Here is a 20,040-nt window from a genome sequence, read left to right as displayed (position 1 = left end):
GACTGGAAATGTGAGGGATCCCTGCAGAAGTACAGGAGCAGAGGAAGGCAATCCTGCCTCCCGCGGAACGGCACCTTGTGCTGGGGAAGTGGGGCTCGGTGAGCAGAGCCTGGGAAAGCCGCCCTACTTTGCAGAAGCGAGGTAGAGGATCTGGAATTCCCAGGGGCCTTCCTGGAGGGAGGAGCCAAGGAGGAAGAAGGGAAGAGGGAAGGGGGGAGAAATGAGTCAGCTGGCTGGCTGGGGAGGATACTGGCTGGGGGGCCGGGGGGTGAGTAAGGCAGTGGGGAGGTCCCAGGGGGTGGGGAGGTGGCCAGAGCCCTTGTATGTGTCATGTTCAAAACCTTCACTAAGAAACCTTCTGCATTTAGATGATGTACACTCAGGCCGCCCAATTCAGCAGCTACAAGCCCCTGTGGTGGTTTTGAGTACTTGAATTGAGATGTGTGGTGTGTAAAATGCACATGCATGCGTGCTGAGTCGCTTCAGTCGTGTCCTACTCTTTGCCACCCCATGGATTGTAGCCCGCCAGGCTCCTCTGTCCATGGGATTCTCCAGGCAAGAATACTGGAGTGGGTTGCCTTGCCCTCCTCCAGGGGAATCTTCCCCACCCAGGGATCGCACCCATGTCTCTTGTGTCTTCTGCCTTGGCAGGCAGTTCTTTACCACTGGTGCCACCTGGGAAGCCCTGGGGCTAGAAGTACCTACACTAAGGGACAGGAAACTGGATGACATCTGGGGATCATGGCAGGTAAAGGAAGGAACTAAGAAGTGGAAGGAGCACCGGGAAGGGGACTTCCCTGCTGGTCCAGGGTATGACTCTGTGATTCCAATGCAGGCGGCCCAGGGGTTTGACCCCTGGTCAGGGAACTAAGATCCCACATACCCTGTGGCACAGCCAAAAAAAAACAAAATTAAGGGAAATACCAGGAAAGATGAGGAAGAGAAGAAAAAAGAAAACAGAGAGGAAACAACAGGAGAAGAAAGACAGCTCTAGAACTCCACTGTGACTGCCACCAGCCAGATGTGATTGACTCTGAATTGAGATAAGAGATGGGCTGTGATTATAAAATCTGAAGCACCACCCTGCCCCCTGCCAAAAAAGTAAAACATCTCAAGGTTTTTTTTGGCCTTGCCTTGCAGCTTGTGAGATTTTAGTTCCCTAACCAGGGATCGAACCTGGGACTTTGACAGTGAAAGCACAAAGGCCTAACCACTGGACCGCCAGGGAATTTCTCATCATTAAGTCCGATATTACATACTGAAATGATAATCTATTGGAGCTATTGGGTTAAATACAATGTACCATTCGAATTAATATCACCTGTTTGTTTTAGTGTGACTCCTGGAGACAATTACATTACATATGTGGATCTACTGTACAGCACAGGGAACTATATTCAGTATCTTGTAATCACCTATAATGGAAAAGAATCTGAAAAGAATATATATTTAATTTATATATATATATATATATATATATATATAAAACTGAATCACTTTGCTATACATCTGAAACACTGTAAATTTAAAAATGTTTACTTCAATTAAATTTTAAAATGTTTCATTAATGAAAAAAATCATTCATTCACAACTGAAAAAAAGAAAAGAAAATTAGGGACTTCCCTGGCAGTCCAGTGGTTAAGACTTCGCCCTCCTGCACGGGGTGCCAGTTCGTTCCCTGGTCCGGGAGCTATGGTCCCACATGCCTCGTGGCCAAAAAACAAAACTTAAAACAGAAGTGATATTGCAATAAATTCAATAAAGACTATAAAAATGGTCCACATAAAAAAAAAATCTTAAAATATATTTAAGTGTGTGTGTGTCCCCAGCTCTGCTCTAGAAGAAAAAGGCTCGAGGAAATACCCTGAAATATGAATAAGGAGGAGGAAAGGAGAGAGCTTCACTTTTCTTTACTTTTGACTGTGAGCCTTGTGGGATTTTAGTTCCTTCGCAGGGATCGATCCCCGTTTCTGGGTAGTAAGAACACTGAGTCCGAACCACTGGACTGCCACGGAATTCCCAAGATCTTCACCTTTTACATTATTATTTTTAACAATGTGCAAGTGTTAAGCAAATAAAACCTTTAAACAGAAGCAGGAAAGAGATATGGGAAGGGGAATGTTTGTTCATGAAACTTGGGAATGTGAAGGCAAAAGGTGCCACATACAGAGAAAGGGGGTGTCCTCCAGGCAGGGAGCCCTGGGGAAGGGATTGAGGGGGTCCATCAGGCATCACAGCTAAAGGAAAGGCAGGAGGAAGTGTGTTCTGGAAAGGAGTGTGAGGCTTTGTAGCCCACAGGTTCCTGGGTGTCTTTGAGAACCTTTGTGAAATAGGGAAGTGGCAGCTTGGGGAATCATGTGACAATTAGACTCCAGACAGAGAGGTAAGGACTTCTTAGGTGGTCCAGTGGCTAAGACTCTGAGTTCCAAAACTGGGGGCCTGGGTTCAATCCCTGGTAGGAAACAAGATCCCATATGCTGCATCTAAGACCCAGTGAAGCCAAATAAATAAATAAATATTTTTTAAAAATGACAGAGGGGTAGATAAAAGATCCAGTTACTATAAGTGGGCCCTTTTAGGGTCAGCAGTGTGGGCCTGAGGGAAGGTGTCTGGAGGGCAGTATGGTGTGTGTACATTAGTCGCTCAGTCGTGTCCAACTCTTTGCAGCCCCATGGACTCTATCCTGCCAGGCTTCTCTGTCTGTGGAATTCTCTAGGCAAGAATACTGGAGTTGGTAGCCATTCCCTTCTCCAAGGGATCTTCCCCCGTGGAATTGAACCCAAGTCTCCCACATTGCAGGCAAACTCTTTACTGTCTGAGCCATGAGGGAAGCCCAGAGGGCAGTTTAGCTTCTGCCTAACTGGTCCCTCTAATACCCAACCCCCTTCATTCTCCACCTGGCAGCCAAGGGGGATATTTACAAACAGAAATCTAATTACATGTCTCCCCTACTTAAAGTCCCCCTTTCCCATGGCTTCTCACTGCCCTTCAAATAAAACCCAACCCTAACCTTGGCCTCAGGGGTCACACCCTGTGTCCTACTCTCATCTACCCTTTAAACTGAGCCGTCCACCCTTCAGCCATGCTCGCCTTCTTGCTGTTCCTTTTTCTTTTTAAAATTCCTTTGCCTTGCTGCCCAGCATGCCAGATCTTAGTTCCCCCAACAGGGATCGAACCCATGCCCCTTGTAGTGGAAGCATGGGGTCTTAACCACTGGACCACCAGGGAAGTCCCCCTGCTGGTCCTCCAATAAGCCAAGACCACTCCCAGCTCAGACCTTCTGCACACCCTGTTCCCTTTGCCTGCCAGGTTCTGCCTTCATGAGTCCACCTGGCTAAGAAGGGGTCCCTCACCTCCTTCTCGGCTCTCCAGAGCCCAGTCACCTCCCCCGAGAGGCCTACCCTTGACACCCTGGTGAATACACCCCAGGCCAGTCACATTCTAGCTCACCGTCACATTCTGAAATGATCACGCTGATTTTTCTGCTTGCATGTTTCTTGTTCATTTCTTCCCTCTAGACTGTAAGCTCCCCGGGGGCAGGAACTGTGATCAAAATGTTTGTTCACTGCCTGGGATGGAGTTGAGACTAAGAAAATAAATGCATGCTGAATGACTAAATCAATGAGGAATAGGGAGAGACAGCCATTGTGTTCAGCTTTGTTGTAAACTTGGACCATGCTTTGGAGCCATAACTTAACTTTTCCTTATGATTTGGGAAACTTATATTAAAAAGAAAAATCCAAGTATTGATTCCAGTGAGTTCAGATCTAATGATGATGATCATAGTAATAATAATAACAACAGCAGACACCTACAATGTGTCCCGCACTGTTCTAAGTGTTTTGCACAGATTAACTAATAATAACTACTATAACAATTCTTATTAAAAAAAACCTTATGAGATGGGTTATCCGCATTTTACAAAGGAGGCTCAGAGAGGTTGAGGAACTTGCCCAAGGTCACACAGCCAAGAAGAGACAAAGCCAGGATCTCAACTCTGGCAGCCTGGCCCCCAAATCCGTAACCACTGGATCCTTGAAAATATCCTAAGGGGTTCATTCCTACCCTCAGTGACCTCTGACCTCCAAGCTGACCCACCCTGGGCTGACCGCTGCGGCTGACACATGACCCTAACCCCTGGCCAGCTCCGAGCCTCCTCAGGACCCCCAGCAGCCCACCCCCGCCCCGCACCTCCCGGCCCCCAGTCTGCGCTGACCCTGCCTTGAGCTGAGTGAGCGCTTCCTCTACGCGGGGCTGGTTGTAGCGCACCATGTAACTGTGCATGTCGGGGTAGTTGCTGCGGATGTTCTTCTCCGTGGACCCGTTGGGCACCGTCCCAAACTTCAGGGGCGGGTACTGCTCCTGGGGCCGCTGGAACTGGGGCAGAATGGGGAGATGTTAGAGTGCCACCCCTGGGGGCATCTGGGTCAAGGATGTCCTTAACCAGCCTCTCCATTCTGGGGGCCACCGGCAAACGCCTCAGTTCAGAAGTGGTTCTCACACTAGCTCACTGTGACCCCCAGCAGGAAGTACTACTCTTTACCCATCACATAGCTTCACAGTTATCGGTACATGTGCCCATAAGTACTTATACATACACGTACGCATACACAATCAGGAGTAATGTTGAAATATTTAGTCCCCAGTATGGCCCAATCACGGTCCAATTAGAAAAGACATGGGCAACAAAGGGGTCCCTGATGGGTCAGGCATTAACCCTTAACTTGCTGGATCATGGGAGGGCCCAGGGTAGGGGTTGGCATGGCGCAGGCTAGGGGCAGTTGCTGAGTTACCAATCTGTTCAGAAATAGTTCACTATTTTTTTTTTTTTTTTTTTTGGCCTCGCCATATGGTACAAGGGATCTTAGTTCCCTGACCAGGGATCGAACCCACATGCCTGGAAGTGGAAGTGCGGACTCTCAACCCCTGGCCTGCCAGGGAAGTCCCAATAGTGCACTATTTTAACAACACATTAGTGTGCTGGCTCGATGTCGGGTATATATATGACTAAAACAAATGCTCCCTACAACCATACTCACCCTGATTACAGAAAATACAGTCAAACATATTTTCTAGTCTATTCCATTCCGTTAAAAAGAAAGTTCGTCATAATTCATGGACTGGGTCATGACGCCCAGTTAACCACGTTAGTCTTAAAAGTGCGCTGTGTCGACCACCTGTCCCCTGAACAAACTGTGACCCGTGGTGAGGTAAGTACAGAAACTGAGAGAGTGAGCGATTCAAGTTATCTCAGAGAATAATTTTGTGCCTAAGAAATAAAAATGTGGGGGCGGGGGTTCAGGATGGGGTACACATGTACACCCGTGGCTGATTCATATCAATGTATGGCAAAACCACTACAATATTGTTAAGGAATTAGCCTCCAATTAAAAAAATATATATGGAACACTTTAGAAAAAGAAAAGAAATAAAAATGTGGGTTGGAATTTTGCACATATTGGTTTTAAATTTTATTTTACTTTTCCAGTCATTCCTTTCTATTTTATTTTATACAAGAGTCAGTCTCTACTGGATTACAGATGTCAAAAATTAGCCCTTCATCACAGTTTGAGAGAAGCACTGATCTAGAATATTCATCGTGGCACTATGGCCCCTAGAATATTTGGGGACACTCTTTTCTCCTTAGAATATTTAAACAGTTCATTGTGAAACATAACTTTTTCCTTCCAGAATATTCCATTCTAGTACTCTGGAACTCTTTGTGGGGAAAAAAACCCTAGGAATACCCACTGCACCCCTCATCCGCCACCTCCAACCCCAGCCCATTCCCTCCCTCCCCAAACACACACACCTTTCGGTCACTGAGCCCAGACACGGTGTCCACGTACTCCTCCTGGATCATGAAGGCGGCCAGGTTGGCTGTGTAGCTGGCGAGGAAGATGACGGCGAAGAAGGCCCACACCAACACCATGATTTTGCTGGTGGTCCCCCGGGGGTTCTCCACAGGCACCGAGTTATTGAACACCAGGGCCCAGAGCAGCCAGATGGATTTCCCAATGGTGAAGGTTGAGCCACCAGGGCCTGCAGGGGGCCAGGAGTGGGGCATGGACCCCATATCCCTTCTGCTCAATGAGGGAGAGCAGAGAGGACTACAATTCCCAGTGGCCCCTGAGGCCCCTGCTGCCTCAGGAGACCACAGCTCTTTCCCAGGGGCTGTTGGGAAATGTAGTTCTATCTGTGGCCGAGGCACACTGAAGTAGGGTGATGGAAGAAGGGGACTCACGTTTGCCCGTGGCCAGGCTGCGGTTGTAGCCGACGGGACTGAGGTACTCGAAGATGAAAACGGTGACCGCGACCACAGTGAGGCACATGACGAACATCATCACCCACACGGCAGGGCTGTATGGCTCTGAGGGCAAGGGGGTGTGTGGTCATGATTCATCCAAGCCAAGGCTTGGGTGCCCACGGACATGTGACCTACTCTGCCCCCTTCTCAGGGACAGACTCATTGCCCACCAGACCCCTGGGGAGAGTGGGGGTGGGGGGGTCGGGGGGAGGACAGTCTCTTCCAAAGACAGTCATCTCAACCATTTCTGTGATTTCAATCGCCAAATACAAACTGTCTCCTAAATACGTTTCCTGAACCCCAGACCTGATTCTCCACCCATCCCCGGCAATCGCCCCAGGCCATTCATGTCCCACGCTGAGCCCAGCACCAACTCCCACTACCTATTCTGGGAGTTTCACCATTCATCCAGACCCTCCTCCCCTATTTGCCATCCTCTCTCCCTCCTTGCTCCTCCTCCCCAGCATCCCATCAGTCCCCAGCTCCCTTCTCCTGTCCTCCCTCTATCCCTACTCCCCACCTGGACCTTTCTTCTCCATTCTCTCTGTCCACAAGGCTCAGGCACACCCTGTCCCCTGGACCATCTTCCCATTCTCTCCCCTCTAGCCCTTCCTTCCACTATAGCCCTAAGAGGCTCTCTCTACACCCAGAGATGAGCTCTCCTCAACTCACAGTCCTCTGCAGCTCCCCTGCGCCCCCAGAATAAAGCCCCTGCCCCTCAGCCTTGCTTCCACTCTCCTCTCTGGACTGATCATTGTCTCAAGAACCCATTTCTTTAACCACCCAGAACCCACAGTTCCCCAAATGAGCCACATCTTCTCTGACTCTTTCTCAATAGCTCCCCTGCCAGAGGCCCCACCCTGACCTGTCCATCAGCCAAAATCCTCACACTGCCTTCAGGAGCTCACTGACAACAAACCCAAATCACCGTTTCCTTGAGATCAGTCCCAGGGATTTGACCTCACCGGGCCAAGTGCCAGCAGCCAGGACTGCCCCCATCACAGCAGGGTCACCAGCCTGGACTGCCACCGCAGTATCTGGGGATCTGCCTGTCACCTCCACCAGGCCACGTGGTGGGGCATGAACATGACCTTGTCACTCCCTTGCTGAAGGCAGGGGCCCCACGTGGTGCCTCTTAGGGTGCCCTGCCGAGACCTCGGTGCAAAGAGGAGACCACAAGAGACACCACTGGGAAAATAGACGGAAAACAAAACACCAGGGAAGGGCTGTCCCTTCTCCTCCCAGCCCTTCCCCCTCCCAGGAGCTTTGCTCAGATTTCAGAGAGCAAGAGGGAACGAATGGATGTGAACCACTGCCCTTGGCCTCTCTTTTGTCCAAGCTCAGTAAATGAGCTCGCTCCTCAGTCTACCTCAAAGCCACCAGCCCATCGCATCCTAAGCCTGTTTAATTGTCTCACCCTCTCAGTCACCTTCCTGTCCCACACCCCAGCCTCTCTCCGCACTGACCTCTGCAGTAGCCTCCTCACGGGCCTCCTGCCTCCGCAGAGCCGCCAATGGGATATTTTAAAAGCCTAAATCTGATCGTATATCCCCGCACCACCGCCTGCAGTTAAAAACCTTGCCATTGCAAACAAAACAAAACAAAACAAAACAAAAACAGCCTTCCTACTGTAGGGACCATCTGCACAATCCACCATCCAACTCCATCTCGGTCCTCACCTCCCACCCCTCCCATGATCACTCACTGCCCCCTCCCCAATTCACACAAGCTTTTCCTGATAGTTCACAAATAACCCCATGAACATTCCCACCTTGAGGCCTTTGCCCTTACTGTTCCCTCTGCCTGTGACACTTTTCCAGCCAGATCTATGCAGGACCAGATCACCTGCTCAGACGGGCCTGCCTCTCCACCCAGGGCATCATCAACCCTGTTTCTCTCCATCTCTTCCCCTGGCTTAATTTCTCATAGTATTTACCACCATCTGAAATGATCTAGTCTATGTTTCCCTTTAAGAGATTGCTTTTGGTCTTCCCTGTGAGACTGGTGCATAGCTCTTAGAGGGCAGACTTTTGTGTGCAGCCCAAAGTCTGGCACATAGTAGCTGCTCAGTAACCACTGTTTGACAAGGCCCGTGCTCATCTCTTTTTCTCATCTTCTACTTATATACAGGGGAAGATGGGTTTTGCGGGGCCTTCTGCTTACACAATTTGGAGGGTTCTCTTTAAGAAAAAAGTACACACGATTATGAGGACAAGATCGGGTACAGGGCTTTGAAGGGGTTGTGTAGGAGAAGACTCCTGAAGCTCAGACTTTCTTAGATGTATGGGAAAATTGCTTCTGGTTGGGGAGACTCTCCTATTTTACAGATCAGGGAACTGAGGCCCTCGGTTCACCTGAGTCACCCTGTTGGTACAAGCAATAGCAAGATGGGAATTAGACACACAGCGGCTCTGCCCCACTCCTGACTCCTCGTCGTTCCAGAGCCCCTGCTCACCGAGGAAGGCCGAGGGTGACACGGTGCCATTGCTCCGCGCCACCATGACGCTGATGCCGGTCTCTACGAAGGGCACAGAGAAATCCACGATTTCGGACCGCTCCTCGTTGATGGTGAGGGAGCCAATGGCCATGTCTGCGCGTTGGTAGAACACCTGAGGGTGAGGACGGGGAAGGAGTGAGGGAAGCCGGGTGGCTCTGGACAAAGACAGGTCCCAGGAGGAGACTAGGGTGAGAGAGAGGGCTAGGAGGGGGGTGGGGTGGGTGAGGGGGACGCAGGCAGAGTCGGGCAGGGAAGGCGGAGGTGAGAGAACAAGAGTGGGAAGAAGTGGCCTCCATCTTCATCCTCCTGCCCCGCCAAGCCCCAGGAGGTTTGGGGGCTCCATCCTCCTGGCCCCGCCCCCTTTCCCTAGTCTCTAAGGTTCCACTCTCCGAGCCCCGCCTCCTCCTGGCCCCGCCCCTCCACCGAGGTGGGCCTTTCTCGTGGCCCCGCCTCTTCAAATCCAGGCGTGGCCACTTTGGCCACGCCCCCAGACCGCAGCGTGCCCTCGTAGTCCCGCCCCTCTCTCGGAGACACTGCTGCCGGCTCCGACCCCCGACCCAGCAGCTCCTCGGTCGGGACCTGGTCCTGACTCCGCTCCCCACCTGCCCCTTCTCGGTCCCCGCCCTGTCCCCGCCCACCTCACCTCCCCGATCATGCCGTTCCAGACGCCGTCTATCTTTTTGCCGTGCTTGCCGTTGGTGACCAGGTAGAGGTCGTAGCTGAAGCCGATGGTCTGCGCCAGCCGCTTCAGAATGTCGATGCAGAAACCCTTGCAGCAGCGCTTTTCCGGGCGGGGGGCGTCGGGCGGAGGGCTGCGGGGGGCGATCAGGCTCGGGAACGTTGGGGACACCCCCACCCCCACCCCACGCCTTAAGGAGAAAGGGACGAGCAGCAGCTAAAACGATGGTGGGCGTCGCTTTCTGGGAAAACTGAGACTCCAAGGAATTACGTGACTTGTCCAAGGTCACCCAGCTGGAGGGCTTTCCGGGTCCCAAGGGAGGTGGGTTGGGGGAGGGGGGGCAGGACTATAGGAGACTGCAGGGGAGGGTTTTGAAACGGGAACTCCTGGATCCCAGGCTGTCACCTGTGGGTGCGGTTGAGCTGGCTCCGGCAGGGCACAGAGTCTCGGATGCAAGTGCCACTGATGGGGTCGGCAGGCTCCACGATGACGAAGGGCCGCTCTTCCAGCGTGGCCACCGTGAGGTGCTGCGTGTCATCCACTGGCTGCAGGAAGCGGCCGTAGCGCGACCACAGAGGGTACTTGAGGCGGAGAGTCTGCTGCTCCCAGCTGCCCACCTTGGCCAAGAGCAGGGGATTCAGGCTTCCTGAGGGGGTACTTTCCAGAATGTTCTGGCCTTCCTGGCCCTCTTTCCTCAGAGCTCCGGGCTCCCAGCTCCTTCTCCCTCAGATCCAGGAGTCTGGAACACCCCCCATCCCACCCCCCGCCCCGCCCACCATCTCTCCCTAGGACCTGGAAACCCTTCAGGCCCAGGATGCTGGGCTTTCTTCTACCAGGACCCAGGGGTCTGGGTTCCCAGTTCTTTCCTTGGCCACCTGGAATCTCAGGCTCTCAGCCCTTTCCTCCCTCAGAGGCCAGAGCTCAGGGCCTCAGCCACCACCTCTGCCAGAAGTCTGGGTCCTCACTGCTTCTTCCCCGGGACCCAGGAGTCCCGCTCCTCGCCTGTGCCTGAGGTCAGCGCTGGGACTCACCACCTCCCACGTCCTGTCTCGGGTGAGGGAGATGACCACCAGGGAGGGGTTCACAAGGAAGCCGTCCTCATTGAAGGAGTAGTCCCGGTTGTCCCAGGTGATATTCATGAAGTACCTGCCCAGGAGGAAGGGAGGGGACGTTTGGGGCCCTGGACTGGACCTTGGCACCTGAAGGCAGAGAAAGTCCCCTTGCTACTGACCAGTCCCCCAGTTTGAATCTCTCTTCCAAGTTCTTGAAGACCCAAATATGCCCCTTCTTCACTAGGCACTCTCCTTCGGCAGCCCGGTCCCAGACCCTTAGCCTGGGTTTGGTGATCTCAGGGCTCCACCTGCCTCTGCAGCCCCATCTCTGATCACTTCCCACGGTCACTCTTTCCACCCAAACCCTTTCCCTGCCCCACCACACCGTATGTGGGGTGTCCTCCAAACACATCAAGTGGTTTCCTAGGTCTAGGTCTTTGTAGGTGCTTTTCTTTCTGCCTTCCCTAGCTCAGTTGGTAAACAATCTGCCTACAGTGCAGAAGACCAGGGTTCGATCCCTAGGTTGGGAAGATGTCCTGGAGAAGGAAATGGCAAACCTCTACAGTATCCTTGCCTGGAAAATCCCATGGACAGAGGAGCCTGGTGGGCTACAGTCTATGGGGTCCAAAGAGTTGGACACAACTGACACGTTCACTTTTTCTCTCTGTCTAGGAAAAAACCCTTGGAAAAAGGAAAAAGACTCCAAGCTTCCACTGTAGGGGGCACGGGTTCAATCCCTGGTTAGGGAAGTTCCAAATGCCGGGCAGTGCAGCCAAAAGGAAAAAAAACAAAAAACCCTTATTCTCTCCTCATCCTGACTAGTTCTTTGGTGTTCAAGACTCAGCTCACGTGTACCTTCTGGACAGAAGCCCTGGGAGGGGCTCTGGACTCCCAAGTATCTTTACAATACAGCGGCAGTCTGTACTCTGAATGCTTGTCACATCACCCTGGTCACTGGACCAGACCCTCAGCTGCCATCCTCACCCCCGCCCCCAACTCTCCCTCCCTCACCCCCCATGCAGGGCATCAGTCCTCAAACCCCATCCTTCCTGCCCCGGGGATATCTCTGCCCCAGCCCTCCCCTGTGCCTACAACCCTCCAGGACCCCACCCCAGCCTCCTGCTTTGCCTCTAGCCTCCAATCTTTCTCCTCCAATCTAAACCCATCCCACCCCAGAGGGGTCTGTCTACACCCCAAACTGACTCCACTCTCTCCTGCTCAGAGCCCACTCATAGCTCCTGAGTGCCCTAGAACAAAGTTTGAACCTCTCAACCTGGCATTCAAGACCCTTGTAGGGATTTCCCTGATGGACCAGTGGCTAAGACTCTGCTCTCCCAATGCAGGGGGCCGAGGTTTGATCACTGGTCAGAGAACTAAGATCCCACATGCTGCAACGAAGACCTGGCACAGCCAAATAAATTTTCTCTTTTTAAAAAAAGGGCCCTTGTGGCCTGTCCCCGCTTCACCTAACCAGCCTCATCATTCCCAACATCTACATTCGCCTGCCTTTATCCACCCTGAGCTATTATGGTCCCACCAAACTGCCCCAAGTTTTTCTCCCCTCTGGTCCTTTGCACAATGCTCTTTCCCCTCCCTGAATTATCTATTTCTGGTGGACTCCCAATTGCCTTTGAAGTCAAATCTAAATCCCTAACCTGGCCTAAATGCCCTACCTACTCTGGGCCGCGTGTCACTCCATCATATTCTGCCCGCTTGCCCACTGTGCTCCAGACACATTGGCTTTATTTCAGGCATTTCCAGCCCCAGGGCCCTTAAACCTTCTGTTCCCTCTCCCTTCTCTTCACACGGATCTTCCAATAGTTGGCTGTCTCTCTCTGTGTTCCTTTTTGTCTCTGGCCGTGCTGCTCAGCTTGTAGGATTTTAGTTCCTCAAGCAGGGACTGAACCTGGGTCCTTTGCAGTGAGATCATGGAGTCCTAACCACTGGACCACCAGGGAATTCCCCTGGCTCTTTCTCTTTATCCATTTTTTTTTTTTTAACCTCCAAATTTCCCCGACTCAGAATGTCCTTTCCTGACGACCTCGTCTAACCTAGCACCATAGGCATTTCTCATTACATTCTGCCTGCTTTATTTTCATCTCAGAAGTTATTACCCATTGATGTTTTTTTCCTTTCTTTTCTGTCCACTGATTGTCTCGCTTATGAGACTGTGAGCTCTGTGAGAGCAGAGGCCTTGTTCAACATTATACTCGGTGCATAAAGCAGGGCTTGGCACATCGCAGACTCTCGATAAAGGGGTTTTCAGCGAATGAATGAATGAGCAATTTATTCTTCAGGTCTCAACTTAGATACCACCTCCTCCTGGAAACTTCCCTGAACCCACAGGCTGACCCATAACTTGTGTAGCCTTGTCTGGAATGTTGACTGGAGCCAACCCAATTCCTCTCCTGGGAGAAAGCTAGCTGTGAGATTTGGAGGGATGGGTGGTAGACAGGGCTTCCCAGGTGGTGCTAGTGGTAAGAATCAGCCTGTCAATGCAGGAGACGTAAGAGACACAGGTTCAATCCCTGGGTCAGGAAGATCTCCTGGAGGAAGGCATGGAAACCTACTCCAGTATCCTTGTCTGTTCATGGGATCGCAAAGAGTCGGACATGCCTGAAGGGACTTAGCACGCACTCACATGGCAGACACAATGGGCTGAAATGATGAGTATCATGAGGGAACAGAAATTCTGGGTCATCAGAAGAACTGGACAGGGAGAACTGCCCTCTGGGAGGACAAGGTAGAGAAAGAGATGGAGATGTTGATGAAGATGGAGACAGTGATAGACAGGGGGAGGGAAAAGAGAGAGAGAGAGAAAGAATCAGAAATAATTGAAAGAGTAGCTAGAATTGAGGAATTGGCCTCAATTCCTGATGTCTGAGTTTCTGTGTGTGTTTATCTTTTCCAATAAACCCCATTTTCCCCGAGGAAACTTGAATGAAACTCTGCTTCCTGCGACCCAAAATGTTCTGGCTTAGCAGTTCCTCCATGGTGCTCCCACAAAGCCCATGCAACCTCCATTATTGCAAGTATCACGCTGTGTTGTCATTATGCCGTCCCTGTCTGCTACCCCTACAGGACCCTGTGTTCTTTGAAGAGAAGTCCACGGTCTTATTCATCTCTGCATTCCCAGGTCCCAGCAGGAGCCCTAGTTCTTAGCGGGCGCTCAGTAAGTATTTATGAACGAGGGAGGCTTCTCTCATCATCTGGTCCCTGGATCCTGATTCCCAAATCACCACTTCTCAATTCTCCTCCCTTAGGCTTTCTTCCCCACCCGTCACCTCTTCCCAAACTCAGCTCATCCTCATTTCAGTATCCAAGGCCTCTCTTTCCACTGCTCTGTCACCAAACTCCCAAAGCTTCCTAGGGTCGAGATGCTGTTTCTCACCAAACCCTGGTCCCCTCATCTAAAAGAGTAGTGTGAACAAATAAAATAATTTAAAACAGTAGTGTGTCAGTTGGGTACACCCCTGTCCAGCTAGAATCAACATTCCCCATATTCCCTGATATTCCTTGCAGCTAACCCAGGCCATGGGCAGGTGATATTCAAACTCTAACAATCAGTGTGGCACAGACATTAGCCAAATAGAATCGGTGTCTAGCCAATCTGCATGGATGTGGCTACAAACAACCAGTAATTCAAGCCCCTGCCAAGTGAGTACGTTCTCATGAATGGGATGTAAGACTCATCCCATCTGCCTCACTGGCCTAAAGGAAATGGCTTGTTCTCCACCTCCTCTCTTTCCCCCTTTTCATGAGCTAGAACTCAGACATGCCCTTTGACCCAGCTTCCACCATATGCGAAGATGGCAGAGCAACAAGGTGGGAGGGTCCTGGGCCCTTGAATGACCACGTGGAATGATGGAGTCTCCTGATAACCTGGACCATGGTTCTCTGGGTTGTTAAGTGAGAGACCTCTCTACCTTGTTGGAGACATTGCATTGTTGGGTCTTTTGGTTACTGAAGTTCAGCTCCTACGCTAACTAGGGTGGTGGTGGTGGTTTAGTCACTAAGTCACGTCTGACTTTTTGGAACCCCTTTATGACTCTTGCCAGGCTCTTCTGTCCATGGGATTTCCCAGGCAAGAATATTGGAGTGGTTGCCATTTCCTACTCCAGGGAACCTTCCCGACCCAGGGATCGAACCTGCCTCTCCTGCATTGCAGGTGGATTCTTTACCGACTGAGCCACCAGGGAAGCCCCCCAACTAGGTATTTCAGTGAATCTAAGATGCTATCAACTAGATGTATCGCTATTTTTACAACCATGAGGGGGAAAAAAAAAGCATTGCCCATGAAATCATGATAAGCAATGACTGTTAAGACATGTCTTGATTTCAAAGACATTAAAACTGTGCAAAAATGCACATGCTAAAATCATGAAATACAGTAATCCTCTCCCGGTATCTCAGGTGTTTTTTTTCCAAATCACTTGATTTAATCCCAGAAAGGAGAGCCAATAATTTCACTTATTTTACAGAAAAGGAGACTGAAGTTCTGAGAGGCAAGGTGACCCATTTGAGGTCATCAAGTGCCCCAGGTGATCTGGCTCAGGAATTCTCCCACAGCCCTCCCAGTCTAGCCCCACTCACCTGTGTAGACTCTCCCCTCGATGGGTGCGGTTCTGGGCGCGACAGTCATGGCCAAGTTCAGGCAGGAAGCCATAGTCACGCAGCAGGGCCTGGGCACCTCTGGCCACGACGGCCACACCAGCTGCCACACGCCGGGCCAGGTCATCCCGCCAGCCTGCCGAGCGCACTGCAAACAGCCCAGCAGGCAGTGGGGCGCCTCCTGGCAGAAGAGGTGGCTCCCCGGGGGCGCCTGAGCCCCCGCCTCCAGCCAGCTGGGGCCCCACCATAAACCAGACGTAGCCAGGCCCAGTGAGGCCAGCCTCCTCGGCTGCCCGGAACACGGGCTCGGCCTCCTCACGGGCACAGAAAAGCAGGCGGATCTGGGCACTGACACTGCGGAGCTGGGCGCCCAGCACGGCCTCGCCAGCCCCAGGGTCCAGCGTCAACGCCCCACGGTGCTCCCAGCCCACCAGGCTGCCATCAGTGAGCACCTCGATGTAGGACAGGAAGGCCCGGTGGCCAGGGGCACGCGTGGTGACGGCTACAAAGGACGTCCAGTCGTATTCCTCCAGCACCTCGAAGATGACCTGAAGCTGCTGCTCAGTGGACGAGCCCAGCTGCAGGAAGGTGGAACCTTTCTCCTGCAGGGGAGGAGGAGGATGTCAGGCCTCCCCCATGTGGAGATCTCAGCTCCCAGCTGCTGATCTTCAGAAGCCAGTGAGGGGCTCACAGCTCCCAGGGATCCAGAGGGGACCTTGTCTCCCAACAGTGGATAAGGGCATCACAGCTCTCAACATCTAGCTGTTTGCCAAACCCATCTTCTTTCCTTGCTTGGGGCAAAAAGCTAGACCTGGCTTAAGTTTAGCCTCAGGACTGAGTTCTAGGCTCATCCATAAAAATCTCTCTGCCCATGCACCTTACTCCTCCCTGTCCGAGGGCAGATGCAGAGGCCCCCGAGGAGGAATCTAGGGGATTACAATGCCACAGCATGGAGGAAACTGAGTCCCTGAGTCAGAGCTTGGAGGAGAGCCAACTCCAATCAGGAACACCCGTTTGGATTTTATATGAGTGAGGAACAACCTTCTATTGAGTTAAGCCACTGAGAAGTCGGGATTTATCTGTTACAGCAGCTAACACAATCCTAGTGAACACAGGCAGCAACCCAGGAGAGAACTACAGTTCTCAGCATCCACTGAGAGGGACTGCATCTCCCAACAGGCCATGAGGGTGCTGAAGGTAGTCTCTCCCAACTGGAAGAAGCTTTGCTGAGTAGGCTTGCCCTTCTCTGCTTTTTTCCCCATCTTCCTATCCCCTCCTTCCCCTGTTTCCTTTGCTAGACTCTCTTCCTCCGTCAGAATTCTAAACATAGGAGTACCCTCATCTACTCTTTCCTTCTCTGTCCTCTCTTCCTGGTGATCTCATCCAAACTCATGGGTTTAAATATTGTCTCCTGTGGTCTCTAGTATGGTAGCTACTAGCCACCCATGACTATTCAAATGAAATCAAAGTTAAATAAAATTTAGTTCCTTGGTAATACTAACCACACGTCAAGTGCACAGCAGCTCACATGGCTAGTGGCTATCATATTTGACAGAGTAGATGAAGACTACTTTCATCATTTCAGCAGAAAATCCTGTTGGACAGCCCTTGGGCCCACATTCAGGCCATCTCCAAGTCTTCTCATTTCTCTGTTCAAAACATGACCCCAGCTGTTCATTCTTCACTATGGCCCCTGTCATGACCCTCACCGCTTCCACTCTCTTGCTTAGATGACAACAGCTTCCTAACCCATCTCTACTTCCTTTCTCGAAACTTTCATTCTCCAGACAGCAGCCAGAGTGATCTTTTCAAAATATTAATTGGATCGCCTCCCTTCTTGGTTGAAAACCTTCCAAAAATTCTATGTCAGAGTCAAAGCCAAAGTCCTCGCTGTGGCCCATAAAGCCCCACATGACCTGGTCCCTGTGGCCTCTTTGACCTCATGTCCTGCCAGCCCCACCTCTTTGCTCTTCCTCAAACACCTCAGGTTCCTTCTAGACTCAAGGGCTTTGCCCTTCACTGTCACCTTTCTCAGGGACACTTTTCCCCCCAGCTCCTTCCCCTCCTCCGTCCTCAGGTCCAGCTCAGTTTTATCTTTTCAGGAAGCCTCCCCTGACCACCATCTACTGAAGCCACAGCCTTGGTCATTATCTCTCCTCCAGGACAGATTTCACAATCTGTTATTTGTTTTGTCTGTCTCCTCATTAGAAATGCAAGCTTCGTAAGAGCAGAGACCATGTCTTTTTTTTTTTTTTTTTTTTAACCTTCCCTAACTGTATTCCCCGGAACCTGAAACAGCCCTGGCACAGAATCAGTCCTCAATAAATCTTCCAGTAATGCAATGAGACGAGCAGGTGGACTTTCTCCCTAGGCCTGTGGTTAAATGTGCGCGGGTTAGGGCACTTGTCCTGAGGGTATGAGGTTTCCCAGAATGCTATGAGACCCTGTGAGGCCCTCATCCTTGGCAGCTTGAATGTGTACTCAGGGGACCACGTTCCCAGCATTCACTGGGGGCACAGATAGAGCTGTGAGGACCACTCTAAGACACTAAAAGGACTACATTTCCCAGAAGGCAACGGGTGTGCACTCAATGGGCTACAGTGCCCAGCAGACAATGAAATGGAGGGGCACACACTTCTCAGCCGCCATTGAGGCAGGAGGGACCACATCTCTCCGTATGCCAAGAAGGCGGCAGCCAGGAAGTAGTAAGTTCACCTCGCAGGTGATCTGCCTACAGTTCTCTGGACAACTCCATGCCAAAGAGAAGAAAGTTGGACAGAGGTCTTTCCCAGAGTGCTCGGGACAGAAAAGAACTACGAGTCCCGGCATGCAATAGAGATCTAGTCACAAAGCCGCCGGCCCTCACAGCAGGGAATTGGTGGAGACTTAGGCTCCACCCACTCAGGTGGCCCCATCCTCAGGCGATACCCACTTCTGTTACACTGGCTCCACCCCTGAATAGGCCCCGCCTCTTCTCAGACACCTCCTCTAAACTGACCCGGTTCTTCTCAGTCCGCACACCAGGCCTGTTCAAATCATGCCTTCCCTACCAGAAGTCCACTCCAGCTGACCCCTCCTGTGCCCTCGGGAGGCAGGCCTCTCTCCACGCCACAGCCAGCTCCAGCCTTTGCCCCTGCCTTCCCTGCAGGCTCCTGGCTTTGACCTCTCAATGGCTGAGCCTGCCTCTAAGGGGGAGGCCTTCATCTTTCCAGGCCCACTGTCTGGATTCTCGCTTTCCACGCCTTCCAGTTGGGTACCTCCCCTGCCCAAATCCCACCCCCAGACCGTCTTCCTCTCTAGACTCTGCCCCTTTAGTACCGAGCAGAGGGCCTGTCCTCCCTGACCTCCCCCATCACCAGCTAGCCCCGCCCCTTCCTTGACTCACTTCTTCCTTGACTGGCCTTCCCCTACTTCCTAGCTGCAAGGCTACCCCTCTCTCGCTCACTCACTAAGGACGCCTCCCTTTCTCATACTCATCCTTCCACCAGATGATTCCGTCCTTCTACGTTGACCTCTAGACCTCGTGCTCAGCTGGCCGGGCTCCTCCCTGTCCCTTAGTACTTAATACTCCTTTTTCCTGGTCACCGTCTGTGACTTTCTGGCTCCTGCTTACTCTCTAGCTTTCACCCCTTTTTGAGCCCACTTTCTTTTCAGTTGACACCCCCTCGCTGATCCTAGAGCCCACCCCTCACTCAGATCTTGCCATCTCAGGCAGGACCCCACCCGGTCCTCGCCCCTCGCTGGCCGGCCTCAGCCTCTTCCTCGGATCCCACCCCCTCCCGATTCACCGCTTCCTCAACCTCTCAACTCTTCCCATAGCCTGGTCACCTCAGACCCTGCTTCTAGATGATTCCCCGGCACACTCTGTTCCTCCTATAGATCACGTCCCTCTAAGTCAGCCCCACCCGTTACCTAGACCTGACCTTTACATCTGTCCTCACCGCATCCCCGAGGCTGACCCTCAGGACTGGCCACGCCCCTTACCACCCCGCCCACCCACGGGCGGCCCAGGCCCCGCCCCCTAGACCAGGCCCCGCCCCCGCATCGCCCCCCGTCCCCCGAGCCCCGCCCACGGGTCGCGCGCACCTTGGGCGTGAGCACGAGCGCCGCGCCGCCGTGCACGGCCACGATGGGCAGCGAGGTCTGCGCCGACAGGAAGTCAAGGATGGGCGCGACGGCGGGCGCGCGCGAGTCGTCCTCGAAGACGACGCCGTGCACGCGCAGCCCCGACAGCAGGTCGCAGAGTTGCAGCACGAGGCTGCGTGGGTCCGAGCCGTTGAGCACCAGCGCCACCGGCCGCACGTCCAGGCCCGGGCTGCGCACGGCCGCCGCTACGGCCGGGCCCAGGCGCGCCGCCTCGGTCGCGTACGCGGGCCCCGAGAACACGAGCGCCACGTTGAGCGGTCGCGCCCCGCCGGGGCCCCCGCCAGGCCCGCCGGCCCCGCCCGGCCCCGGCACCTCCTCCGGGAACGGGCTGGCACAGGCCAGCGCCAGCAGCAGCAACATCTTAGCGGGGCCCCGAGGGCCGCGGGGGCCACCGGCGCCGCGCATCGCCTGCGGGCCCTGCCGGGCGGCCTCTGAGCGCGAGGGCGCCCGGGGAGGGACACGGAGGCGGACGGGGCGCAGAGACGGGGCGGCGGACACGCGGAGCAGAGAGAGGGACAGGAATGAGAGACAAGAGATAGAACGACAGAGACAAGGAGAGATACACGGTGAAGGGGAGATACGAGGAAGGAGAGATGCGGAGATAGGAGAAAGGTTGGAGTAATAGAGGGAGAGACACAGGGAAATACGGAGGCAATGGGAGAGATACAGAAGCGAAGGGAGAAACACAGGGAGAATGGGTAATGGGGTCACAAAAGATAGGGAGGTGGGGAGAAGAGACCGACAAGGG

General features: G+C 52.9%; 1 protein-coding gene across 1 annotated transcript in view; it reads right to left on the bottom strand.

Annotated features, from left to right (window-relative positions):
- Positions 1–19,697, bottom strand: part of GRIN2D (glutamate ionotropic receptor NMDA type subunit 2D) — a 30,822-nt gene extending 11,125 nt beyond the window's left edge. Inside the window, exons 1-9 of the mRNA XM_061136120.1 lie at positions 19,233–19,697; positions 15,129–15,748; positions 10,515–10,629; positions 9,889–10,100; positions 9,448–9,616; positions 8,763–8,916; positions 6,245–6,370; positions 5,813–6,042; positions 4,217–4,377 (exon numbers count right to left, since the gene is read on the bottom strand). Coding sequence (XP_060992103.1) covers positions 4,217–4,377; positions 5,813–6,042; positions 6,245–6,370; positions 8,763–8,916; positions 9,448–9,616; positions 9,889–10,100; positions 10,515–10,629; positions 15,129–15,748; positions 19,233–19,697 — 2,252 coding nt within the window. The remainder of the gene's footprint in view (positions 1–4,216; positions 4,378–5,812; positions 6,043–6,244; positions 6,371–8,762; positions 8,917–9,447; positions 9,617–9,888; positions 10,101–10,514; positions 10,630–15,128; positions 15,749–19,232) is intronic.
- Positions 19,698–20,040: the final 343 nt, after the last annotated feature.

Source organism: Dama dama, chromosome 4 (genome assembly GCF_033118175.1).
Source record: "Dama dama isolate Ldn47 chromosome 4, ASM3311817v1, whole genome shotgun sequence".
Lineage (NCBI taxonomy): Eukaryota > Metazoa > Chordata > Mammalia > Artiodactyla > Cervidae > Dama > Dama dama.
Note: the sequence above shows the minus strand (reverse complement) of the source record. Positions and strands in the feature narration are given on the sequence as shown.